The sequence below is a fragment of the Dendrobates tinctorius genome, unplaced genomic scaffold (assembly GCF_039654945.1).
Source record: "Dendrobates tinctorius isolate UK_male_01 unplaced genomic scaffold, ASM3965494v1 ptg000001l, whole genome shotgun sequence".
Classification (NCBI taxonomy): Eukaryota; Metazoa; Chordata; class Amphibia; order Anura; family Dendrobatidae; genus Dendrobates; species Dendrobates tinctorius.
In genome coordinates, this window is record NW_027361669.1 from 7493257 (window position 1) to 7517112 (window position 23856).

At 43.4% G+C, this 23856-nt stretch overlaps 1 protein-coding gene across 1 annotated transcript in view; it reads left to right on the forward strand.

The window, feature by feature from the left end:
* Nucleotides 1-16232, forward strand: part of LOC141074250 (uncharacterized) — a 28387-nt gene extending 12155 nt beyond the window's left edge. Inside the window, exons 7-10 of the mRNA XM_073562053.1 lie at nucleotides 2445-2519; nucleotides 3593-3658; nucleotides 9729-9893; nucleotides 16059-16232. Coding sequence (XP_073418154.1) covers nucleotides 2445-2519; nucleotides 3593-3658; nucleotides 9729-9869 — 282 coding nt within the window. The 3' untranslated portion in view covers nucleotides 9870-9893; nucleotides 16059-16232. The remainder of the gene's footprint in view (nucleotides 1-2444; nucleotides 2520-3592; nucleotides 3659-9728; nucleotides 9894-16058) is intronic.
* Nucleotides 16233-23856: the final 7624 nt, after the last annotated feature.

Genomic DNA, 23856 nt, shown 5'->3' on the forward strand with positions numbered 1-23856 from the left:
TAATTTCATTTGTTCTGAGATGCCATTACTACCATGTGGTAGAGCATTCCACCGTCTGATTGCTTTAAGTGTAAAAAGCCTTTTCCTCTTTTGCTGCTGAAATTGCATTTCCTCAACACATAAAGAATGTCCCCTGGTCTGCTATATGGCCTTTGGAAGGAATAAGTCATGTCCTTGTCTTTTGTACCGACCACACATGTATTTATACATGCAAATGATATCTCCTCTTATGTGTCTATTTTCTAAGCTAAATTAGCCCAATATTTGTAACTTCCGGCTGGTTTCACACTTGCGTTTTTTTGCGCTGTTTTTTAGTGCAAAAAAACGCATGCGTTTTTTCCCCTATACTTTAACATGGTTGTGCATAGGTGCGCATACACATGCGTTTGTATGCGTTTGTATGCGCATGCGTTTTTTTGTAGTGTGCGCTCGGGCGCACAAAATGCATCCTGTTGCATTTTTTGTGCGTCCGACTTGCCCCCCAAAAATGCATGCACACGCAATGCATTTTTTTTACAGCAAAACACCCATTATAGTCTAGCGCACCAAAACCAGCAAAAAACCGCACACAAGCGCATGATGCATTTTTTTCATGCGTTTGTGTGCGCAAAAAACACGCAACAAAAAAAAGCAAGTGTGAAAGTAGCCTCAGTAAAGACTTTGGACTGTACAACAGATAACAGCTATGCAAAATGGTATCTACAGTGCCTTGAAAATATATTCATACCTCATGAACCTTTCCACATCTCTTCATGGTACACCCACAAGCGTAAATGTACTTTAAGGGAATATTATGTGGTATGCCAACACAAAGTAGCAACTGTTTGTGAAATGTAAAGAAAATGGTACATGGTTTAGTCTAAAGAAAAATCTAAATCTGAAAATTGTGACATGAATTTCTATTGAGCACCCAGTAGTTTTATACCCCTAAATACAATCCTGAGTGACTAATTGCCTCTAGACGTCACAAAATTAGTGAATTAAAGGGAATTTGTCACCCCATTTTTGCCCCATAAGCTGGAGCCACCACCATCAGGGGTTTATCTACAGCATTCTGTAATTCTGTAGGTAAACCCCGATGAAACCTGAAAGATAAGAAAAACATGTTAGATTATACTCACCAGGGGGCGCAGTCGGGTGCGGTGGGTGTCGCGGTCCGGTCCAGCGCCTTCCATCTCCATACGATGATGTCCTCCTCTTTGCTTCTTCCTCGGCTCCTGCGCACACGTACTTTATCTGCTCTGTTGAGGGCAGAGCAAAGTACTGCGGTACGCAGGCACCGGGAAAGGTCAGAGGAGTCTGTCGCCTGCACACTGCAGTACTTTGCTCTGCCCTCAACAGGGCAGATAAACTATGCCTGTGCAGGAGCCGAAGGAGAAGCAAGGAGGAGGACATCATCGTATGAAGATGGGAGGCACCGGACGGAACGGCGACACCCATCAGACCGGACCGAACGCCAGGGTGAGTATAATCTAACTCTTTTTTCTTCTCTTTCAGGTTTCATCGGGGGCTTATCTACAGCATTACAGAATGCTGTAAATAAGCCCCTGATGGTGGTGGCTGCAGTTGATAGGCCAAAAATGGGGTGACAGATCCCCTTTAAGTCCACCTGGGTGTAATTTTTTCTCAGTCTGACTACAGATTTTCTGTGAAGAAATTAAAGACTCAAAGGTTTGCTCGAGAACATTAGAATTCAAACAGCAACATACAAAACAACCAAGAAACCACAAGACAGGTCAGGTCAGCTGTGGAGAAGAGTAAAGCAGGTTAGGTTATAAAAAATAGCCCAAGCTTTGAACATCTCACAGAGCACTGCTTAATCCATCATTCAAAAATAGATGGCGCATGACACAACTGCAAACCTACCAAGACAAGGCTGTCCACCTAAACTAACATCCCATGCAAGGAGAACATTTATTAGAGAAGAAACCAAAAGGCCCATGGTCACTAAGGAAGAGCTGGGGAAATCCACAGCTCAGGTAGGAGAATTTGTAAACAGGTCCACATTTAGTCGAACACTACACAAACCTAGCTTTTATGGAAGAGTGGCAAGAAGCCAGACATTTTTGAAAGCAAGCTATGATACACAGATAATGTCCACTTTTCCTTGGCTCCAACAATGTCCATCTTTTTAAGGTAAACACAGTTGCGTAGTTCATTCAGTCTGTAACATTGCATACATTTGAACCCAGCCTTAAAGTCCTGGAGTTTGTCCAATTACCTTATGGTTCTGAATCAGGCACCTATTTGTGACTATAAAAGGTGCACATAGGGTTATTTCTAACACTAGTATTTCACACAGTGCTGTATACCTGGATTCTTGTGTTTTGGTATTTCTCTTTAAAAACTGACTTTGGAAATGATAAGCATAAAAATCACATGTTCATCTATTTCTACATTATCTTTGTAGATTTTAGCCAGTAACACATTTGTATTTATTGCAGAATGATGAGCCTGGGCTGGTTTTATATATCAATGAAGATATTGACGTACTTATTGATGCCGTTTGTTGCTCAGCGGTAATGTCTTTATAGTGTTCTCAACATTTGTGCTAATTAGTGTTAATTATGTTCACTGAATACAGATTTTAGCTGTGAACTGAGAATTTTGAAAATGAATAATGCGTTCTGGGGAAGAAGGAAGCAGATTTCTCAGAGAAGATAAATTACAAAGTTGCTTATTTTCACGTGTTCTATTGATTTCTGAAATAGGAATTAAAATGTCGGTTACTCTTTTAGGTGTACCTGTCATTGCAAGTGACTCTTAATACTAAGCTGTCATTTGTGCACATGACGAATATTTATATACAAATGTGTGAAAACAACTTTATCACATATAAGAAAATACCCAGAGATATAAAGATAGTCATCCACATGTCAGCTCACTCTCAGCCCAAGTGCTAATATGCACTGTATCTAAAATAGCAAAATAAATGAGTGTTGAACATAGGCAAAAACAACATTTGGGGAAGTGTAATATATCTTAGATCATACCAAAATCATAAATCAATGATACCCCAAGAAAGTAAATACCATGGACCTAATCATAAGAACTTGTTGTCGATTAAATACAACATTAGGGGGGAGGAAAAAATCCTAAAAACAACCATAGGTCTAATGTATAAAATTGCTTTATTAATGGCAGGGAAAGAAAACAGTATCAAATGCTAAAAAACACCAATAGTCATTCATAAACATATAAAAGACACAGAAGACCACGAATGCCCAGATTATATAAGGTGTCAAGGTCAAAACACCATTATAGCAGAGGTGAATACATTCATGAGATGGCACATCATATAAATTGTGTAGGCAATTAAATTGAATGCAGGCCAGCAAATATAATAAATAGTATCATATAGATCGAATTTTCACAATAAGGCATAATATAATATCTGGCATAAACATCACCTGGTATGTAGGCAAGTGCGGGCAGATAGATGGGTCCAAGTGCCCGCCCCAACGCGCGTTTCAGAACACCTTCGTCAGGGGGCGCTGTATCTTAAATATAGTACTCATTTAATTTACATCAATGGATAGACTGAAAACATACAAAATAAATCATTTTCTTTGTTCTCTTCTTTGTTTTCCAGAGGGAGTTTATTGATGCAGAGGGTCTTGGCTTTCTAAACATACTAAGTGACATACTTCCTGAATTGGTAATGAACATTCATATTGCATATTACATTTTACTGTAAACAGATACATATATATAGATAATGATTATATACAGTATATACAGATGACTTATCTATTATATATCTATCTGTATCTAGAGATATCTAGAAACTGGTAGCAGATCAGACTGAAAAGAAGATAAGACAATTTAGATTGTATTATTAGCACAATTCCTGTTCACTTATTTTCTATTTTACATTAAAGGCTATCTCCAGTACTTACATTTTGATGGCCCATCCATACTTTAGGATAGATCATCAGTATCAGATCAGTAAGGTTGCGACACCCAACACTCCCGCAGATCAGCTGCTTATGTTGTTGGTGGCAGCCGGATAGGATCAATTGTGAAGCAACACAGCTCCAACAACTGTATGGGGTCTGCAGACCACTCCCACTCATTCTAATAGTGGCAGATATGTAGTACTCGGCCGTGGCAGCTATACAGACAACAGTGCTGTGCTGTGATGCTCCGTAATTAATCGCATCTGGTAGTTACCAGCACTAGGAGCAACTGATCAGTGGGGATGACCACTGATACTGATTGGTCATCAGTAATAAATTACTGCACAACCCCTTTATTAAATTATACAGCTGATGTCAATATATCATTTTAAGAATATGAATGCTTAAGGTGGAAGTCCACTACTTGAATAGCCCCTTCTCAATCACTATGCATTAGTGATTGGGAGAGTATACTCATTGCTCGGGTTTTCCCGAGTATGCTCGTATGTCCTTCGAGTATTTGGGCGTTCTCAGAGATTTAGTTTGTGCCCATTCAGCTGCATGATTTGCAGCTGCTGGACAGCCTGAATACATGTGGGGGTTGCCTGTTTGTTAGGGAATCCCCACATGTACTCAGACTATCAGCTGCAGATCATGCAGCTGCATGATTTGCAGTGTCGAGTTCCCCCCACTGCACAGGGGGAATCTCAAGCCATGTCCACTGCGGTCTCCCATTCTTCTTCAGCCACAGAGGTTCCTACTCAGCAGAGACGTCAGTCCCAGCATCTTGCTCAGGATAATGCTATGTGTCTGGTTGCTGCTGCCGCAACAGGTTCAGCTGTAGCATCCAGCATTAGTCAGCGGCGAGCAGACGCACCTGGGACTAAGTCCTGCTTTTCTCCATCTGAGCATGCCCATGAGATGACCGCTAATTGGTGGTCAGAGATCACATGCTCAGGTTCTCAAGCAGCTTGGATTGGGCCATCAGCAAGGTCCTTGAAGGCTGCAGTTATAAAAGGATCGCACGGCCGCGCGCTAGTATTGACCATGTGTAATGAGTGTTGTATGTACGTATGAATGTCTCTGGTGAATGACTCATTATGAAACCCCTACCCTTGGTATGCATGTGTTGTTCAGCCTTGCCAGGTAGTGCCTAGGCTGAACAACCTGAGTGCAGGTAGGAGGCAGAGTCAGGGCCTAGCATCATCCGCAAGTAGTGGCTTTGCCTGTACGCCACTGTGCACTTTGTCTGCACTCCACAGTAGCCAGCGTCTATTAGTAGCATTCGCAGGTGTGCCGCCACGCACTTAGTGGGTCTAGAGAGGCTCTTACCCCGCGTCCTTGGGGTAGAGTCTTGTGACCGAACACTAGTGCTGACTCAGCTGTGCCCTGTGACAGTCAACAGGGTACGGCATCTGTGTTTTGCGGTTCCATGGCTCTGTGAAGCAACAGAGTCTATTGCTACTACACACTGGGTGGTGTTTAACCCACGTCTGTCCAGTGTGACACCGCCATTATTTTGTCCGCCATTACCGAGCAGCAGTTAACATCTCTGCAAGGTGGACCCCGGGGATCGAATCTGTGTTTTGCGGTTCCATGGCTCTGTGAAGCAACAGAGTCTATTGCTACTACACACTGGGTGGTGTTTAACCCACGTCTGTCCAGTGTGACACCGCCATTATTTTGTCCGCCATTACCGAGCAGCAGTTAACATCTCTGCAAGGTGGACCCCGGGGATCGAATGCACCTTATTACCATCTTCATATTATTTGGTGCGTTCCGTCAACCCTAACACCGAGCACATCCAAATACTCAAAGGACACCCGAGCATGCTCGGGAAAACCCGAGCAATGAGTATACTCGCTCATCACTACTCCCTAAAATAATAACACATATACCCACCTCCTGGGTGCCAGCACCAATCCAACAGTGTTGGCGCTGACTCTCCCAAGGCTCACATGAAATTGTGTCACAAGATTCCTGCCTCCAATCAGTGCTGGATTTACTCCTTCCCCTCCTTTGGACAAATCAGACATCAGAAAGAAGTGAGAGAGCAGCCAAATCTTTCATTTCCTCTGTATGTCAGTTACGGCCAAAGGAGAGGAGAGTGAAGTAGCTGCTGATTAGAGGCAGGGATCACTTGAGAGCCAGTGCCAACACTGCTGGAAGGGCGCTGGCACAGGAGGTGGGTATATGTGTTATTATTTTACATGGAGTAAATATAGTGATAGAGAAGTGGAGTAGCAGACACTTTCTTTAACCCCCTTCTGTCATGTGACATACTATCCCGTCCATGTGCCCTGGGACTTAATTCCCAGGGACAGGATAGTACGTCACAGCGATCAGTGGCGCCCACGTGGTAAGCACCGTTGATCGCGGCCGGGTGTCAGCTGATTATCACAGCTGACACCCGGCACAATGTGTCAGGGGCGGTCGTGGACAGCCCCCGACACGTTAACCATTTGCACACCGTGATCAAATACGATCGCGGTATACCGGGGGTTAAGGGGAAGCATCAGCAGGGAGGGGGCTCCCTCCACGCTTCCCTGAGCTCCCCACAGCAGCGCAATGTGCAGCGCTGCTGCGGGGGGCTCCATCCCTGCAGGTCCCCGAATCCAAGATGGCGACGGGGACCTTCGGGGGCCTGCAGGGAGCTGGCTTCCTCAGTGCCTGCAAAGTGCAGGCATGAGGAAAGCCTCTGCAGTGCCTGTGACAGATCGCTGATCTGTCACAGTGATCTGTGATGTGACAGATCAGCGATCTGTCACATGACAGGTATGTCCCCCCTGGGACAAAGTAATAAATAAAAAAAAAGTGTAAAAATAGTTTTAAAAAAATCGCTAAATAAAAAAAAAAATATTCCCTAATAAATTCATTTTTTGAAAATAAAAAAAAACAAAACAATAAAAGTACACATATTTGGTATCGCCGCGTCTGTAACGACCCGCCCTATAAAACTGTCCCACTAGTTAACCCCTTTAGCGAACCCCTTAAAAAATAAAAATAAAAAACTAAGCAAAAAATAATGATTTATCATCGTACTGCCGAACAAAAAGTGCAATAACGCGCGATAAAAAAGACGCATATAAATATCCATGGTACCGCTGAAAATGTCATCTTGTCCCGCAAAAAACGAACCACCATACAGCATCATCAGCAAAAAAATAAAAAAGTTATAGCTCGCAGAATAAAGCGATGCAAAAATAATTATTTTTAATATAAAATTGTTTTCATTGCATAAAAGCGCCAAAACATAAAAAAAACCTAAATGAGGTATAGCTGTAACTGTACTGACCCGAAGAATAAAATGGTTTTATCAATTTTACCGCAGGCAGAACGGTGTAAACGCACCCCCCAAGAGAAATTCACGAAACGCTGGTTTTTGTTCATTCTGCGCCCCAAAAATCGGAATAAAAAATGATCAAAAGATGTCACGTGTCCGAAAATGACCAATAAAAATGTCAACTCGTCCCACAAAAAATTAGACCTCACATGACTCGGTGGGTCAAAATATGGAAAAATTATAGCTCTCAATATGTGGTGATGCAAAAACTATTTTTACAATAAAAAGCGTCTTTTAGCGTGCGACAGGTGCCAAAAATAAAAACTCGCCATAAATAGTAAATCAAACCCCCCGTTATCACCCCCTTAGTTAGGGAAAAATAATAAAATAAAAAAAGTGTTTATTTCCATTTTCCCATTAGGGCTAGGGTTAGGGCTAGGGTTAGGGCTAGAGTTGAGGCTGAGATGAGGGTTAGGGTTGGAGTTATAATTAGGGGGTTTCCACTGTTTGGGCACATCAGGTGCTCTCCAAATGCAACATGGCGTCTGATCTCAATTCCAACCAATTCTGCGTTGAAAAAGTCAAATGGTGCTCCTTCCCTTCCAAGCTCTGCCATGCGCCCAAACAGTGTTTTACACCCCATATAGGGTATCAGCCTACTCAGGACAAATTGCAAAACAACTTTTGGGGTCCAAATTCTCCTGTTACCCGTAGGAAAATAAAAAATTGGGGCAAAAATATCATTTTTGTGGAAAAAAATGATTTTTTTATTTTCACGCCCGGGCGTTATAAACTTCTGTGAAGCACTTGAGGGTTCAAAGTGCTCACCACACATCTAGATAAATTCCGTGGGGGGTCTATTTTCCAAAATGGGGTCACTTGTGGGGAGTTTCAATAGTTTAGGTACATCAGGGGCCCTTCAAACGCACATGACACCCGCAGACTACTTCCCTTCCGAGCCCTGACGTTTGCCCATACAGTAGTTTTCTCCCACATATGGGGTATCAGCATACTCAGGATAAATTGGACAACAACTTTTGGGGTCCAATTTCTCCTGGTACCCATGGGAAAATAAAAAAAATTGGTGACTAAAAGATCATGTTTGTGGAAAAAATACGATTTTTTTTTATTTTCACGCCCGGGCGTTATAAACTTCTGTGAAGCACGGGGGGGTTCAAAGTGCTCACCACACTTCTAGATAAGTTCCTTGGGGGGTCTAGTTTCCAAAATGGTGTCATTTGTTGGGGGTTTTCACTGTTTTGGTACATCAGGGGCTTTCCAAATGCGACATGATCTCAACTCCAGCCAAAAACGTCAAATGGCGCAGCTTCCCTTCTGAGCTCTGCCATGCGCCCAAATAGTGGTTTACCCCCACATGTGGGGTATCAGCGTACTCAGGACAAATTGCACAATAACTTTTAGGGTCCTGTTACCCTTGGAAAAATAACAATTGAGGGTGAAAAGATCATTTTTGTGGAAAAAATATGATTTTTTAATTGTACAGCTGTACGTTATAAACTTCTGTGAAGCCCTTGGGGTTCAAAGTTCTCACCACACATCTAGATAAGTTCCTTGGGGGGTCCATTTCCAAAATGGGGTCACTTGTGGGGGGTTTCCACTGTTTAGGTACATCAGGGGCTCTCCAAACGTGACATGGCGTCCGATCTGAATTCCAGCCAATTTTGCATTGAAAAAGTCAAACGGCGCTTCTTCCCTTCTGAGCTCTGCCATGCGCCGAAACAGTGGTTCCCCCCACATGTCAGGTATCAGCTTATTCAGGAGAAATTGCACAATAACTTTTGCAGTCCAATTTCTCCTGTTACCCTTGGTAAAATAAAAAAATTGAACCTGAAATATTTTTTTTGTGAAAAAAAGTTAAATATTCTTTTTTGTTTTTAAATATTCAAAAAATTCCTGTGATGCACCTGAAGGGTTAATAAACTTCTTGAATGTGGTTTTGAGCACCTTAAGGGGTGCAGTTTTTAGAATGGTGTCACTTTTGGGTATTTTCTATCATATAGACCCCTCAAAGTGACTTCAAATGTGATGTGGTCCGCAAAAATAAAATGGTGTTGCAAAAATGATCAATCGCTGGTCAATTTTAACCCTTATAACTTCCTAACAAAAAAAATTTTGGTTCCAAAATTATGCTGATGTAAAGTAAACATGTGGGAAATGTTATTTATTAAGTTTTTTTTGGTGCCGTATCTCTGTGATTTAAGGGCATAAAAATTCAAAGTTGGAAAATTGCGAAATTTTCAAACTTTTCGCCAAATTTCTGTTTTTTTAACAAATAAACGCAAGTTATTTGAATGAAATTTTACCACTAGCATGAAGCACAGTATGTCGCAAGAAAACAATGTCAGAATCACCAGGATCCATGGAAGCGTTTCAGTGTTATTGCCTCATAAAGGGACTGTGGTCAGAATTGTAAAAATTGGCCCGGTCATGAACGTGCAAACCACCCTTGGGGGTTAAGTGGTTAACATATATATTTTTTTCATTAGCTAATGATAATAATGCTTTTTGTATATTTTCTTTTCCAGACTTTTTTGCTCGGTCCACTTTTGAATACAGTTACAGTAGTTCTTGGCTCAGCCCTTCATGTAACTTTTGGTCTTGTTGATAAAGTTGGCGGACAGGCCATTCATATTGTTGATGGTTTACTTCATGGGTTGCTTTCTTGATTTATCATTACCCCTTGAATTCAGGTAAAGTCTTTTCCTTATTCATTGTTAGATATTTTGTTCATGTTTATAAAGTAGTTTAATTAAACAATATGCAAAGCACATACTGTAATTGATAAAATCACCAAGGAAAAAAATAAGGTGAAGGAAGGAAATATTTTTGGCAAAACTGTGCAGTTGGCCATTTACTTTATCACATAAACATATATTGAAAAAGAAACAGATGACAATTGTGTTAATCAAACATGAGATTTCATGGAGGCCAAAGATGTTATATCTGCAGGTCTCATATCCACAGGCTACAAGTTTAACCCCTTTCCTACATTAGACGTACTATTCTGTCCATGTGACCTGGGACCTAAGTCCCAAGGACGGAATATTACGTCTTAGGCTGTGTTCACACACAGCGTTTTTTTAGCGGTTTTTACCGCGGTTTTCACTATAAAACCGCTATAAAACCGCTAAAAATAAGCTTCCCATTCATTTCTATGCATTTTGCACTTTCTGTGCACATTGATGCGTTTTTTACCGCGAAAAAACCGCATCGCGGTAAAAAACGCAGCATGCACATTAATTTTGCATTTTTTTCCGCGGTTTAGACTTCTCCCATGCTTTTAGAAACCGCTGCGGTAAAAAAAACGCTCAAAAAACGACGCGGAAAAATAGGTGCGGTTTCTGGGAAGGGATTCAGGTTTTTGTGCAGAAATTTTCTGCAACGTGTGCACATACCCTTAGGCTGTGTGCACACGCTGCGGATTAGGTCAATCAATCAATCAATCAATCAAATTTATTATCGCCAAGTACATATTACATATATACAAGGAATTCTTTGTGGCAAAGAGGCAACATAATATATAACAACAGATACAACAAGTAACATCTAACAAGACAGATACAGTATATAGTCTACACATGACGATTTAATTGTTGAACAGAGAGTGGATAGAAGCTGTTCATATGGCGGTTGGTGCTGCATTTGGGGACTCTGAAGCGACGTCCTGAAGGGAGTAGTTGGAATGAGGAGTGTCCCGGGTGAGAGGGATCGGATGAAATTTTCAATGCGTGGGATCGAATACTCTTATCATAAAGATCCTGGATTTTAGGCAGGGGGGAGCCTATAATTCTCTCTGCTGTTCTGAAAGTCCTTTGTAAGCGGAGTTTGTCATGCGCAGTGGCTCCCCCATACCAGACTATCAGAGAGGAACAAATCACAGATCTGATGACAGCAATAAAGAATAAGATCAGCAGATTCTTAGACAAACCATATCTTTTCAGCTGACGCAGGAAGAACATCCTCTGTTGTGCTTTTCTTATAACAGCATCCACGTTTTTCCCCCATTTAAGATCATGAGAGATGATAACACCAAGGAATTTGGTCTCTGTGACCCTAAGAACCACTTCGTCATGGATGTAGATTGGAAGTATCCGATGTGTAAACAGGTGCGGATTCATCTGCGCGGATTTTGTAAAATCCGCAGGTGAAACCGCAGGTGAAAATACCTGCGGTTTTACCTGCGGATTGCTCTGCGGTTTTGCCCTGCGGTTTTTCATCTCCTCAATGGAGATCCAAATGGATTGAAAACCGCAGATAATCCGCGCGGAAAATTCCGCATCGTCTGCATTGCGGTTTTTGATTCCCATAGGGAATCATGGTACTGTACACCACAGCAAAAACTGCTGCGGGTCTGCAGCGGCCAAAACCGCTGCGGAACCGCAGCAAAATCCGTAGCGTGTGCACACAGCCTAATGAGATCAGCTGCGCTCACGGGGGGAGCGCAGCTGATCGCGGCCGGGTGTCAGCTGATTATCACAACTGACACCCGGCACAATGTGTCAGGGGCGGTCACGGACCGCTCCTGAAACGTTAACCCCTGGCACACCGCGATCAAACATGATCGCGGTGTAGCAGGGGCCAAAGGAAGCATCGGCAGGGAGGGGGCTCCCTCCGTGCTTCCCTGTGACCCCCACAGCGGCGCAATGTGCAGCGCCACTGCGGGGGTCGCCTTCCCTGCAGGTCCCCGGATCCAATATGGCGACGGGGACCTTCGGGGGCCTGCAGGGAGATGGCTTCCTCACTGCCCGCAGAGCGCAGGCATGAGGAAGCCTGCAGCAGTGCCTGTGACAGATCACTAATCTGTCACAGCGATCTGTGATGTGAAAAATGAGGATGAATGAACTCATGGTGATCAACATCCAACACTGCAGAGACACCATCACATGTTTCTCAACGCAGTGATTCTAGAGCAATGCCCCCATCCCTTATGGGAAATATGTAAAAACACAAGCCGCGGAGACACCATCACATGTTTCTCAACGCATGTTTGTAGAGCAATGCCCCCATCCTGGCTAGTCATTGCTTGCGCTGAGAAACATGTCATGGTATCTCCGCGGCTTGTGTTTTGCATGTTTTTACATATTTCCCATAAGGGATGGGGGCATTGCTCTGGAATCACTGCGTTGAGAAACATGTGATGGTGTCTCCGCAGTGTTGGATGTTGATCTCCATGAGTTCATTCTTCCTCATTTTTTACAGTCTTCTACTAAGCATTGCTCCTACTGGCCAGCTTCCTACTCCACACTGATGAGGGGCAATACCCCGAAACAGCTGTCTGTGGATGGATACCATGTTTTGGCATAGGTGGTTTCCTTCATTGGAGACTGCCCTTCCCGTGGTTGTTCCTTCCCGGGGAAAGACCGGGCTAGTCATTGCTTGCGTTGAGAAACATGTGATGGTGTCTCTGCGGCTTGTGTTTTGCATGTTTTTACATATTTCCCATAAGGGATGGGGGCATTGCTCTAGAATCCACTGCGTTGAGAAACATGTGATGGTGTCTCCGCAGTGTTGGATGTTAATCTCCATGAGTTCATTCATCCTCATTTTTCACAGTCTTCTACTAGGCATTGCTCCTACTGGCCAGTTTCCTACTCCACACTGATGAGGGGCAATACCCCGAAACAGCTGTCTGTGGATGGATACCATGTTTTGGCATAGGTGGTTTCCTTCATTGGAGACTGCCCTTCCCGTGGTTGTTCCTTCCTGGGGAAAGACCTGGCTAGTCATTGCTTGTGTTGAGAAACATGTGATGGTGTCTCCACTGCTTGTGTTTAGCGATCTGTGATGTTACAGATCAACGATCTGTCACAGGACAGCGATGTCCCCCATGGGACATTATAATAAAGCTAAAAAAAGTGTAAAAATAATTTTAAAAAATCGCTAAATAAATTAAAAAAAAAATTCCCTAATAAATTCATTTTTTGAAAATAAAAAAACAAAAAAAACCATAAAAGTACACATATTTGGTATCACCGCATCTGTAATGACCCACCCTATAAAACTTTCCCATTAGTTAACCCCTTTAGCGAACCCCTTAAAAAATAAAAATAAAAAACAAAGCAAAAAATAATGATTTATTATCATACTGCCCAACAAAAAGTGCAATAACGCGCGATCACTGAAAACGTCATCTTGTCCCGCAAGAAACGAGCTGCCACACAGCATCATCAGTGAAAAAGTAAAAAGTTATAGCTCGCAGAATAAAGTGATGCAAAAATAACTATTTTTTATATAAAATTGTTTTCATTGCATAAAACCGCCAAAACATAAAAAAATGACATATATGAGGTATCACTGTAACCGTACTGACCCGAAGAATAAAACAGCTTTATCAATTTTACCGCACGCGTAATGGTGTAAACGCACCCCCCAAAAGAAATTCATAAAACGCTGGTTTTTGTTCATTCTGCGTCCCAAAAATCAGAATAAAAAGCGATCATAAAATGTCACATGCCCAAAAATGGCACCAATAAAAACGTCAACTCGTCCCGCAAAAAATAAGACCTCACATGACTCGGTGGGTCAAAATATGGAAAAATTATAGCTCTCAATATGTGGTGATGCATAAACTATTTTTACAATAAAAGCGTCTTTTAGCGTATGACAGCTGCCAAAAATACAAACCCGCCATATATAGTAAATCAAACCCCTCTTCATCACCCCCTTAGTTAGGGAAAAAAAATAAAATAATTTTTTTTTTTATTTCCATTTTCCCATTAGGGCTAGGGTTAGGGTTAGAGTTAGAATTGGGAGGTTTTCACTGTTTTGGCACATCAGGGGCTTTCCAAACGCGACATGGCGTCCGATCTCAATTCCAGCCAAAAAAAGTCAGCCAAAAAAGTTAAATGGCGCTGCTTCCCTTCCGAGCTCTGCCATGTGCCCAAATAGTGGTTTACCCCCATATATGGGGTATCAGTGTACTCAGGACAAATTGTGCAACAACTTTTGGGGTCCAATTTCTCCTGCTACCTTTGGGAGAATAAAAAATTGGGCACTAAACGATCATGTTTGTGGAAAAAATATGATTTTTTATTTTGACGCCCGGGCGTTATAAACTCCTGTGAAGCCCTAGGGGGTTCAAGGTGCTCTCCGCTCATCTACATAAGTTCCTTAGGGGGTCTAGTTTCCAAAATGGGGTCACTTGTGGGGGGTTTCCACTGTTTGGGCACATTGGGGGCTCGTCAAACGCAACATGGCGTCCAATCTCAATTCCAGCCAATTTTAGGTTGAAAAAGTCAAACGGCGCTGCTTCCCTTCCGAGCCCTGCCGTGCGCCCAAACAGCGGTCTCCCCCCCACATTTAGGGTATCAGCATACTCAGGACAAATTGGACAACAACTTTTGTGGTCCAATTTCTCCTGTTACCCTTGGGAAAATTAAAAAATTCTTGCTAACAGCTCATTTTTGTGTCTAAAAAGTTAAATGTTAATTTTTTCCTTCCATGTTGCTTCTGCTCCTGTGAAGCGCGTGAATGGTTAATAATCTTCTTGAATGTAGTTTTGAGTAGCTTGAGGGGTACAGTTTTTAGAATGGTGTCACTTTTGGGTATTTTCTGCCATATAGACCCCTCAAAGTGACTTCAAATGTGAGGTGGTCCCTAAAAAAATGGTTTTGTAAATTTTGTTGTAAAAATGAGAAATCGCTGGTCAACTTTTAACCCTTAACTTCCTAAAAAAAAAAAAATTTGTTTCCAAAATTGTGCTGATGCAAAGTAGACATATGGAAAATGTTATTTATTAACTATTTTGTGTCACGTAACTCTCAGGTTTAAGGGCATAAACATTCAAAGTTTGGAAATTGCAAAATTTTCTAAATTTTCGCCATATTTCCATTTTTTTCATAAATAAACGCAAGTTATAGCGAAGAAATTTTATCACTATAGTGAAGTACAATATGTTACAAGAAAACATTGTCAGAATCGCCTAGATCCGTTGAAGCGTTCCAGAGTTATTACCTCATAAATAGACAGTGGTCAGAATTGTAAAAATTGGCCCGGGAGTTAACGTGCAAACCACCCTTGGTAGTAAAGGGGTTAAGGAACATTTTTCTCAAAAGTGGGTGCAGCAATTCAGGATACTGTATACTGGTTAGCAGAGTAAATGGGCTGGTCTCTCAACTTACAAAGGATGTAGCCTGGAGGTAAAAAGATATCGAGTGTAAAGTTGCAATAAAACCCCAGATGCTGTCAGCACGTGCAGTGCATGAGAGTAATGAACACCTATATGGTGATATCAACTGACTATAAATGCAAAATACAGTCTGTGGAATAGCACAAAAAATGTTTCAAAGATGTTGATTGAGGTATTACCTGCGGTTGTTGCCGTGGTAAGTAGAGTGTAAGTGCAGTATCCAGGTGTTTTCCGTGTGAAGCCACAGGGCTTCACAGTGCAGTGATCCAGGATAGCGCAGCCCCAGCTGGCGACAAGTGCTAAGGATGAACACTATCTTTCTCTCAGCCCGACTTTACTTGATATCTGAAACGTGAGTGACTTCACCAACATGGTCCCGATAGCAGTATCCTACCACTCAGATCATCCAGCAGTGATATATTACCTTATCTACATATCTCCTATTGTTGACTAATGGAGCAAGGTATCCTTCTTTGGACTAGCAGCAGTCCAAAGGCAGATCACTCACCACGCGCACTCCTGGCATGCAACTCCGCGTGCAACTCAGCTGTCTTCATCAATGGGACTGCCGAACATAACATAGCACTGTATTATTTCTATGCTAGTAATACATTGTATCCAAATTACAAAAAAGCTTAATTTATGTGCCAGATACAATAATGGGTCTGTACATAACACAATGGTTATTAATATAGGAAGATTACTGAAACTGTTTTATGTTTTCCAGGCACTTCCAAAAGGTTCTTGACCAAGAAAAGGGAGTGAAGAAAATAAAGTCTATCCCCTGATTTACAGATGATTTATCTTCTACTTTAAAAATGAAATTATTTCCTCTACAAGACTGACAATGATTTACTTTCGGCAATCTTTAAAATGAATAAACTAGAAAAGTAGAACTGCACTCGGGTTTGAGCGCTTATTGCTATGACGTAGATGCTTTTTTCCTATCATTAAAGTCTAGTGATGAGTGAATAGTGACATATTTGGATTTGGTAAAATCGGCACAAATACTTTTTAATATCCGTGCATTTCAACCAAATAGCGAATCCAATGCAAGTCAAATGGAAAGCCAAATATTTTTCTGCTGGGCCCAAGAAACAGGTCTGGGGGCCTGGGAAAGAGCTGAAATTAATGGGAAAGAGCGAAAACTAAATGACAACAGCATGGAAAAGATGCCTGCATGCCTTTCTGACTCACATATGGTATCTGGGAATAATGTTGTCAGACTATTGCGCCTGTTTTACAGATTTATAAAAAGACCTACCAAACCAAAAAATTTTTTAAAGGGAAAAATGCTAAAACGTTTTTTCCTTCATATAACATGTATATAACGCAAAATTTAAAAAAATTATTACAAAATTATACCTCCCATTTAGCATATGTTCACACAGAGCGTTTTGGCTTTAGATTTCCTTTAACATTCGTGAGGACTCTTAATCCCACATTTGGGAGGTCCCTCCCTCATTCCAAATTGTTAGCTTGATAGTGGAATACATATTCCATAGCAGTTTAAAATGCCAGCAAAAACATGCCTATTTGAATTTTGGTCTTCGCCCGCCACCACCGTCTTGTCCACCGCCATGTCATTATACAGCCCTTGCTTGATATTTTCAGTGGGCCAGCAGGTGCCGTGAAACCTGAGTTTGGGAAGGGCCCTCAGGTGACCATGTATCATATATTTGGGAGAGCTCTCACTCTTATATTTGGGAGGTCCCTCACTCATTCCAAGTTGTTAGATAGTGGAATACATATTCCTCATCACTTTACATTTACATGTTTACTAAAACATGACCATTTAAATTTTGGTCTTTGACAGCCATCACCACCACGTTCACCGCTTCACATTTTCAGAGGGCCAGCAGGTGCCGTGAAACCTGAGTTTTGTGAACTCCACAGTTAATTTTGGCCACCAGATCCCAATGAAGTCACTGTCATAGCGAAGCCGCTATAAGGTGAATATAATACAGGAGTTGGGGGAGCCATATGCTCAATGGCAGTAAATTGGATTCTAGCAGACACCAAAAGCATTAGAATTAAATTCTAAATACAATGTATGCAAGTGAGGGCCTGTATTGTGGTCAGTCTGTCAGGCCTGAACCCCATTGAAGAAACCCATGTCAGGAACATGTACAAGTCTCATTTTACTTGGAAGCAGCCTCTTCAAGGGAAAGAGACATGACTGCCATTGACCAATCCGCATAAGCCTACGCACTTCTTCTGGAAACTACCCAACCAGGCAGAATTTATCTTTTGCATGGTTTAGAGCAACAATGGCGTAATTACAGGATATGTCCCAGAGAGTCTGTGAAGTGTATTACTCAGGTGACAAGCAGTGCTACAGAGCTCAGGTAAAGGCCTTAGCGTAGCAATGACCATGTTCCAATATGTGGAAGTCTGCGGCCTGAATAGGTCTGTGGCGTGTATTAACTCAGTCTCTTAGGGCCCCGTCACACATAGCGATGCACCAGCGATCCCGACAACGATATGACCTTCTCAGAATCGCTGGTGTGTCGCTACATGATTGCTGGTGAGCTGCCAAACATGCAGCTTCACCAGTGATCAGCACCAGCGACACGCGGGTAACAAGCGACACACGTCGCTTAGTTACCCTCTGTGTACCTTAGTTACCAGTGCGCTGGTGCAGGGAGCTGGTAACAAAGGTACACATCAGGTTTCTAAGCGGCGCGAGGCACTTAGAAACTCGATGTGCACCTTGGTCACCAGCTCCCTGCACCAGCACGCTGGTAACTAAGGTACACATCGGGTTTCTAAGTGCCGCGCGGCGCTTAGAAACCCGATGTGTACCTTAGTTACCAGCGCCAGCTCGCTGATCGCTGGTCTCCCGCCTGCCACACACAGCGATGCGTGCTGGCCAGCAGGAGACCAGCGATCAAAAAATGTCCTGGCCATTCCAGGACAATCAACGATACCCGGCAGGGGGGCCAGTCGCTGGTAAGTGTCACATACAGCGATCTCGCTGGTGAGATCGCTGTTGCGTCACAAAACTTGTGACTCAGCAGCGATCTCGCTAGGGAAATCGCTGTGTGTGACGGGGGCTTTAGACATGCTTAAAATGTACAGAAACAGGGCAATACCCCACCACCATTTTTTTTAGGATCCAAATTTAGAAAATTTAAGGGAAGCAACAGTTTAATAAAGAGATACAAGTCTCATTTAGGAGCCTGTATAGGCCAGCATTGGTCTTTTTCCAGCACTGGACAATGTAAAGTGGTAAAGAATATGTATGCCCTATCTAACTAACAATTTGTGAACAGACATATTGTGAAGGAAATTTAGTTAGGATAAATCTATCCCTGTGTGTGCTGCGGCTGTTCCCAAATTAGACTAAGTATTTGAGCGTTCAAGCATGACACTGTAAACCAAGGTGGCAGAATAACCTTCCATCAATACTGATGCTTTATTGTACATACATGTTTTTATAGTTGCATATAGGAAAGGGGAGGTTAGGGAATTATCATATGGTCAAGCTTCTATGTTATTGGTTATCTGAATACATGGAAGATTGTGGTTAAGGCATAGCAACAGGCTGATTAAGCAACTGATTTGTAACTGTCGCTTTTCCTGCAATTAAAAGTTGAGCCATCAGCTCAGGACATCTGGTGTTCAGTTCCTCTTCATGTCTGAAAAGTCCAAAGACGTTGTCTGTTGACAGGTGACAGCTGAATACTGCGCTGGGACAACAAACTGGATATGGTTGCTGACTGTTATGCCTTTACAATTGTAGGATGTGGGCAGGAGGCATCAGCGCCTACTTCCTGTACAGCAGATTGTGATGGCCATAATACAGGGGGAAGGACCAGTGGTTTCACCTTCAGAAACACATTTTATGCCCAGGTGTGAGGGACGAGGGAGATACCATTTTGATTTAACATCCCGCCCAATAGAGCCTCTGCAATATTCTCTCCTGCGTTTTCCCCACCCCCAGATGTCTCCCCAAAACATGTGAATGGGCCATGACTATAACCTTCTGCTGGTATGGCCCTGGAACCAACAACTGCTCCACTATTTCACCTCCTCTCAGTGTATTCACTCGATACAGCAATTTGCTGTTGACTGCAAAGTGTGAGTACCTAGTGTCATCCCCCGGCTCTTGAGCAGCCCCATCAATCACATACACATTTTTAAAGGCGCCTTTTAGGGTAAGATACTGCATTTGAGCAGTCCCAAAATTTTTCCCAGAAACCCCCAGCTCAGGAACCTCGGCCTTCCTGGTCACCGATTCATCCTCGTCATCAGCTAGGACACACAAGTGGAACTCCTTCACCTTCGACTGAGATGGGGATTCATCAGGGTTGCTCTGGCACCTGCCTGGGACACTTGGTGCCCCAGCTCTCCCCCACAAGTCCCGAAACAGGCTGAAATCCCACCCGATTATCACCGGGTGTAATAAGTCTGTGACTACCCCAACCTCATGGAACTCTGTACCCCGACTAGTTTGAATCAACACTCTGGCATCAGGGTAGTGTTTGGAATCCCCGTGGATACTACATATGCCTACATGTTTCCCTGTGATCAACTGGTGGGGAAGCGTGGCCCTTGTCAGGGTCACCAAACTCCCGGAGTCTAAGAATCCTGATACCAGTACTCCATTTATGGTCATGGGGCATGACTGCTGCCCCTCTCTATGGCCTGATAGTCCACACTGCAGGCTGGGTAGGCATAATACGAGCAGTGCCTGTCTAGGCTACAATGCATCTGCTTGGCAGACATAGGACAATGGGCCGCTATGTGTCCAGTACTGTGACTCCACCAGCAGATCAGGTCTTTACCAGCAGTCTTTGATAGTCCCTCAGCAGCTCCTTGGGACATCAGACTCCCGCCAGTGGTGGCTCTTTTACCCTACTTTTGGGACTCAGGCTCCCGCTGGGATTTCCAGTATAGATATGTACCACCCTCTTGCTTCCTCCGGGACCTCTTGACCACCTGGTACCTCTTATGAAGTCCACCAGGTCATCTGCATTCCAGGGGTCTCCTTGGGCAACCCAGGTCTGCACTGGCCTGGGGAGAGAGTGAATAAATCTGTCCATGATGACCCGCTTGACCATCTGGGCTGGAGTGGAGGACTCCGGCTGCAACCATTTCTGGACCAAATGCAACAAGTCAAACATTTGTGAGTGGTGAGGTTTATCACCACAATACGCCCAGTAATGAACCCTTTGGGCTCTGACAGACATAGTGACCCCTGAGCGTGAAAATATCTCAATTTTCAACTTTGCATATTCCCGGGCAACCTGCAAGGCCAAGTCAAAATAGTCTTTCTTGGGTTCACCTATCAGATAGGGGGCCAGCACCTTCGTCCACTGCTCTGGGAGCAGCCTCTCTCGCTCTGCAACCCATTCAAAAACAGTCAAAAATGCCTCTATATCATCCCCTGGGGTCATCTTTTGCATGGCTCATCTTACCAATTTCCGGACGCACAACTCATCACCTTGATGTGGGGAAGGGGCGGTTTCTCTGCTGCGGACATCTCCTGCCAGAAGTTCCATCTGCCTTTGCTGTTGTTGCAGCTGTTGTATTAGGAGTTTATTTGTCTACTGATGTACCTGGTGCTGTTGCTACTGGCTCCAGATCAGGTGCTTGAGTAGGTCCTCCATTTTGTCAAACCGCTGTTCCATCTTAGTACCTGCCTTAACCCAGAACATACGATTTGTCCACCTCTGCTACTCGTGTTCCTGGATCGTTGCCAGCATCCAAAACACCACTTGTGGAAGGTTGGCTCACTTAGCTGTTCCTCGATGTAGACATAGGCACACGTTTGGGTAAAATCTCTGGGTGGTTTATTTCATCATAAATGAAAAAACCAAACTGGTAACAAGAAAACAGCTTGTCTGGCTCAAATGAAAAAAATAAGTTCATATACAGTCCTGCACAAGTCTTCTGGGATAACACCACCAGGGCAATGAAGGAGTGGCTTCGTAAGAAGCATATGAAGGTCCTGGGGTGGCCTAGCCAGTCTCTAGATCTCAACACCATAGAAAATCTTTGGAGGGATTTCAAAGTCTGTGTTGCCCAGCAACAGGCCCAAAACATCACTGGTCTAGAGGAGATATGCATGGAGAAATGGGCCAACATACCACCAACAGTGTGTGCCAACCTTGTGAAGACTTACAGAAAACGTTTGACCTCTATCATTGCCAACAAAGGATATATTGAGATGAACTTTTGTTAATGACCAAATACTTATTTTCCACCATAATTTGCAAAATAAATCTTGCCAAATCAGACAAGGTGATTTTCTGGATTTGTTTTCTCATTTTGTCTCTCATAGTTGTGATCTACCTATGATGTCAATTACAGGCCTCTCTCAACTTTTTAACTGGGAGAATTTGCACAATTGGTGTCTGTCTAAATATTTTTTCCACACTGTAAGAGTGTGTCACTGACATCTATATATGTACCTATTATATGTGTATTTGCTGTATGTAATCTGTCTATTCTATCCTGTCGGCTCCTGTGAGCGTTAGATGAATTGACGGCTTTTCATCTATTGCGCGGTGTGTCAGAAAGGTGGAGAGCCCGCCAGGACCGTGGGGATACTCGGTACCGGGACAGTTCTTAAAGGGGAATGTGTCATGGCAGCAGTGACCCAGTCTGTGGCCCTGGGCATCCAATGAAAAATGATGATTAAAGGGGAAATAAAGTTTAAAAGAGATGGTTTGTGATGCCACCTGTGGTACTCAGCCGAAGATGGCCGACGCTGCTTAAAGAGACCGCTGGGGCTGATGGTGATGCAGCAGAGTTGATACAGCTCTCCACAGGTAGAGCTTAGTCCCAGGGCAATTATATTGATAAAGATGGTGATGATGGATGTAGTGCAGGGTGGATGGTACATAACTCCGAGGACACAGCAGGGTTCAGTTTCCACACTTTTACTCACGGTTGAAGTGCAGGCCGGGGCACTAGTTACAGATGACAATGGAGGTCCGAGGAGCCTGGAAGCAACTTAGGATTCACTAAGCCAGATGGGTTTTGAGGCCTCCTTACTGCCCTGTCCTCTGAGGTTCTTGCTGCCTAAAGCTATTCTCAGTCCTCTGACCATTATTGTTCTGAAGTACTTGCCCGTATGGCAGGTAGCTTGAGGCTATTACAGGTGTCGCTCCTTTATGTCGGCTCCAGGCCCTGATCTGCTGCTGTGCCTTCGGGTGTTTGCTGGGCCTGGAGGCCTGCAATCTCCTGCCCTCTGGATTTAGCTGCTGGGACTGTTGTACCCATCAGCCACGGACTCCGGTGTCCGGCTTCTAGTGCTGTACTCTGGGGTGAGCTTGGTCAAAGCTCCACTCCTCAGGTTCTCTTTCACTTATCCTCTCTCCTCTCTTCACTCAGACTCTGTCTCTCTCAGTCCTAGACACTGACTGACTGACCCCTCCTCCAGGCCAGAACTAATAGAGAAGCACCCATGAAACCAGGCTTAGAGCTCCCCCTTCTGGTCTGGAGTCAGGAAAAGTGTTGGATGTAAGTGTTATCTGGTCAGGGAACCCCCCCCTTGCTTCCAGGCATGTCATCACTCCCCTGGGAGGGAGGCAATGCCATTGTGGCAACTGGACTCCTGGGGTGTCACATTCCCCCTAGTGAAATTCAGTACTCCCGGACTGAGGAAGCAAAACATTATAACAAGTGAACAATAATATCTGTTTACAAAATTTCAAAATAAAAAAATACAAAAACCACAGCTCAAAAATAGTCCTGGTGATGATTAGTCCAAGCGTCATTGTCCATTGTTCATTCCTGAGCTATGCTGTTAACTATATACAGGTAATTTCCTGGTCACACATAGCCCTGTGGCCCAATTGTCTTTCAACAGGTTATTATGAAAATTTTTAAAAGTCCACACAGTAAGTCTCTGTAGGTTCATATGCTTAATGGTTACGTATTACATTATATATTTACATATCTTCCTTATGTGCTTTACTTACATGCGGAACCTTATGGGAGTTTGACCTTGGGTACTACACGTAGACTTTCGTAGTACTGGTATTGCTGGTGACCTAACCGGATTCACTATGCTTGCTACCACTGGTGTAGTGTGCTCTTTTTCAGCTTTTTCGACTATGTGTAGTACAGGTATACCTGCTTGAGGTCGCTGGTTTTCAGGCTGGTTTGAGTGGTATCTCCTTCTGGCACTGCTGGCTGGGGAAAGATCAAGACAGGCACAACTATGGCCTGGTTCAATCTAGTCCAATCTGGAGGGAACTCTCCTAGTACTGTGCTGATCTTTTTCTCCACAACTTCCATAGGCTGAGGAAGGTCTGGGTCTTCAATCCATTCCTTTAGTTGGTCAGGGCACAGTTTTAGATGATCTCTTGATACTGCCGCTAAGGTTTCTCCCCCATACTTACTGTTGAGGCACACCTTGGTGCTATCAAAGTCTGAAGGTAAAAAGGTGTATGACTCAGCCTCCCAATGATCATCCAATTTGTGCACTCGTTTCTTCCTTTTGAGTACCTGTTCTCCAGGTGACAAGAGAACTGCAGGGGCATGCTGATTGTAGTTTCTTTTCTGCTTCT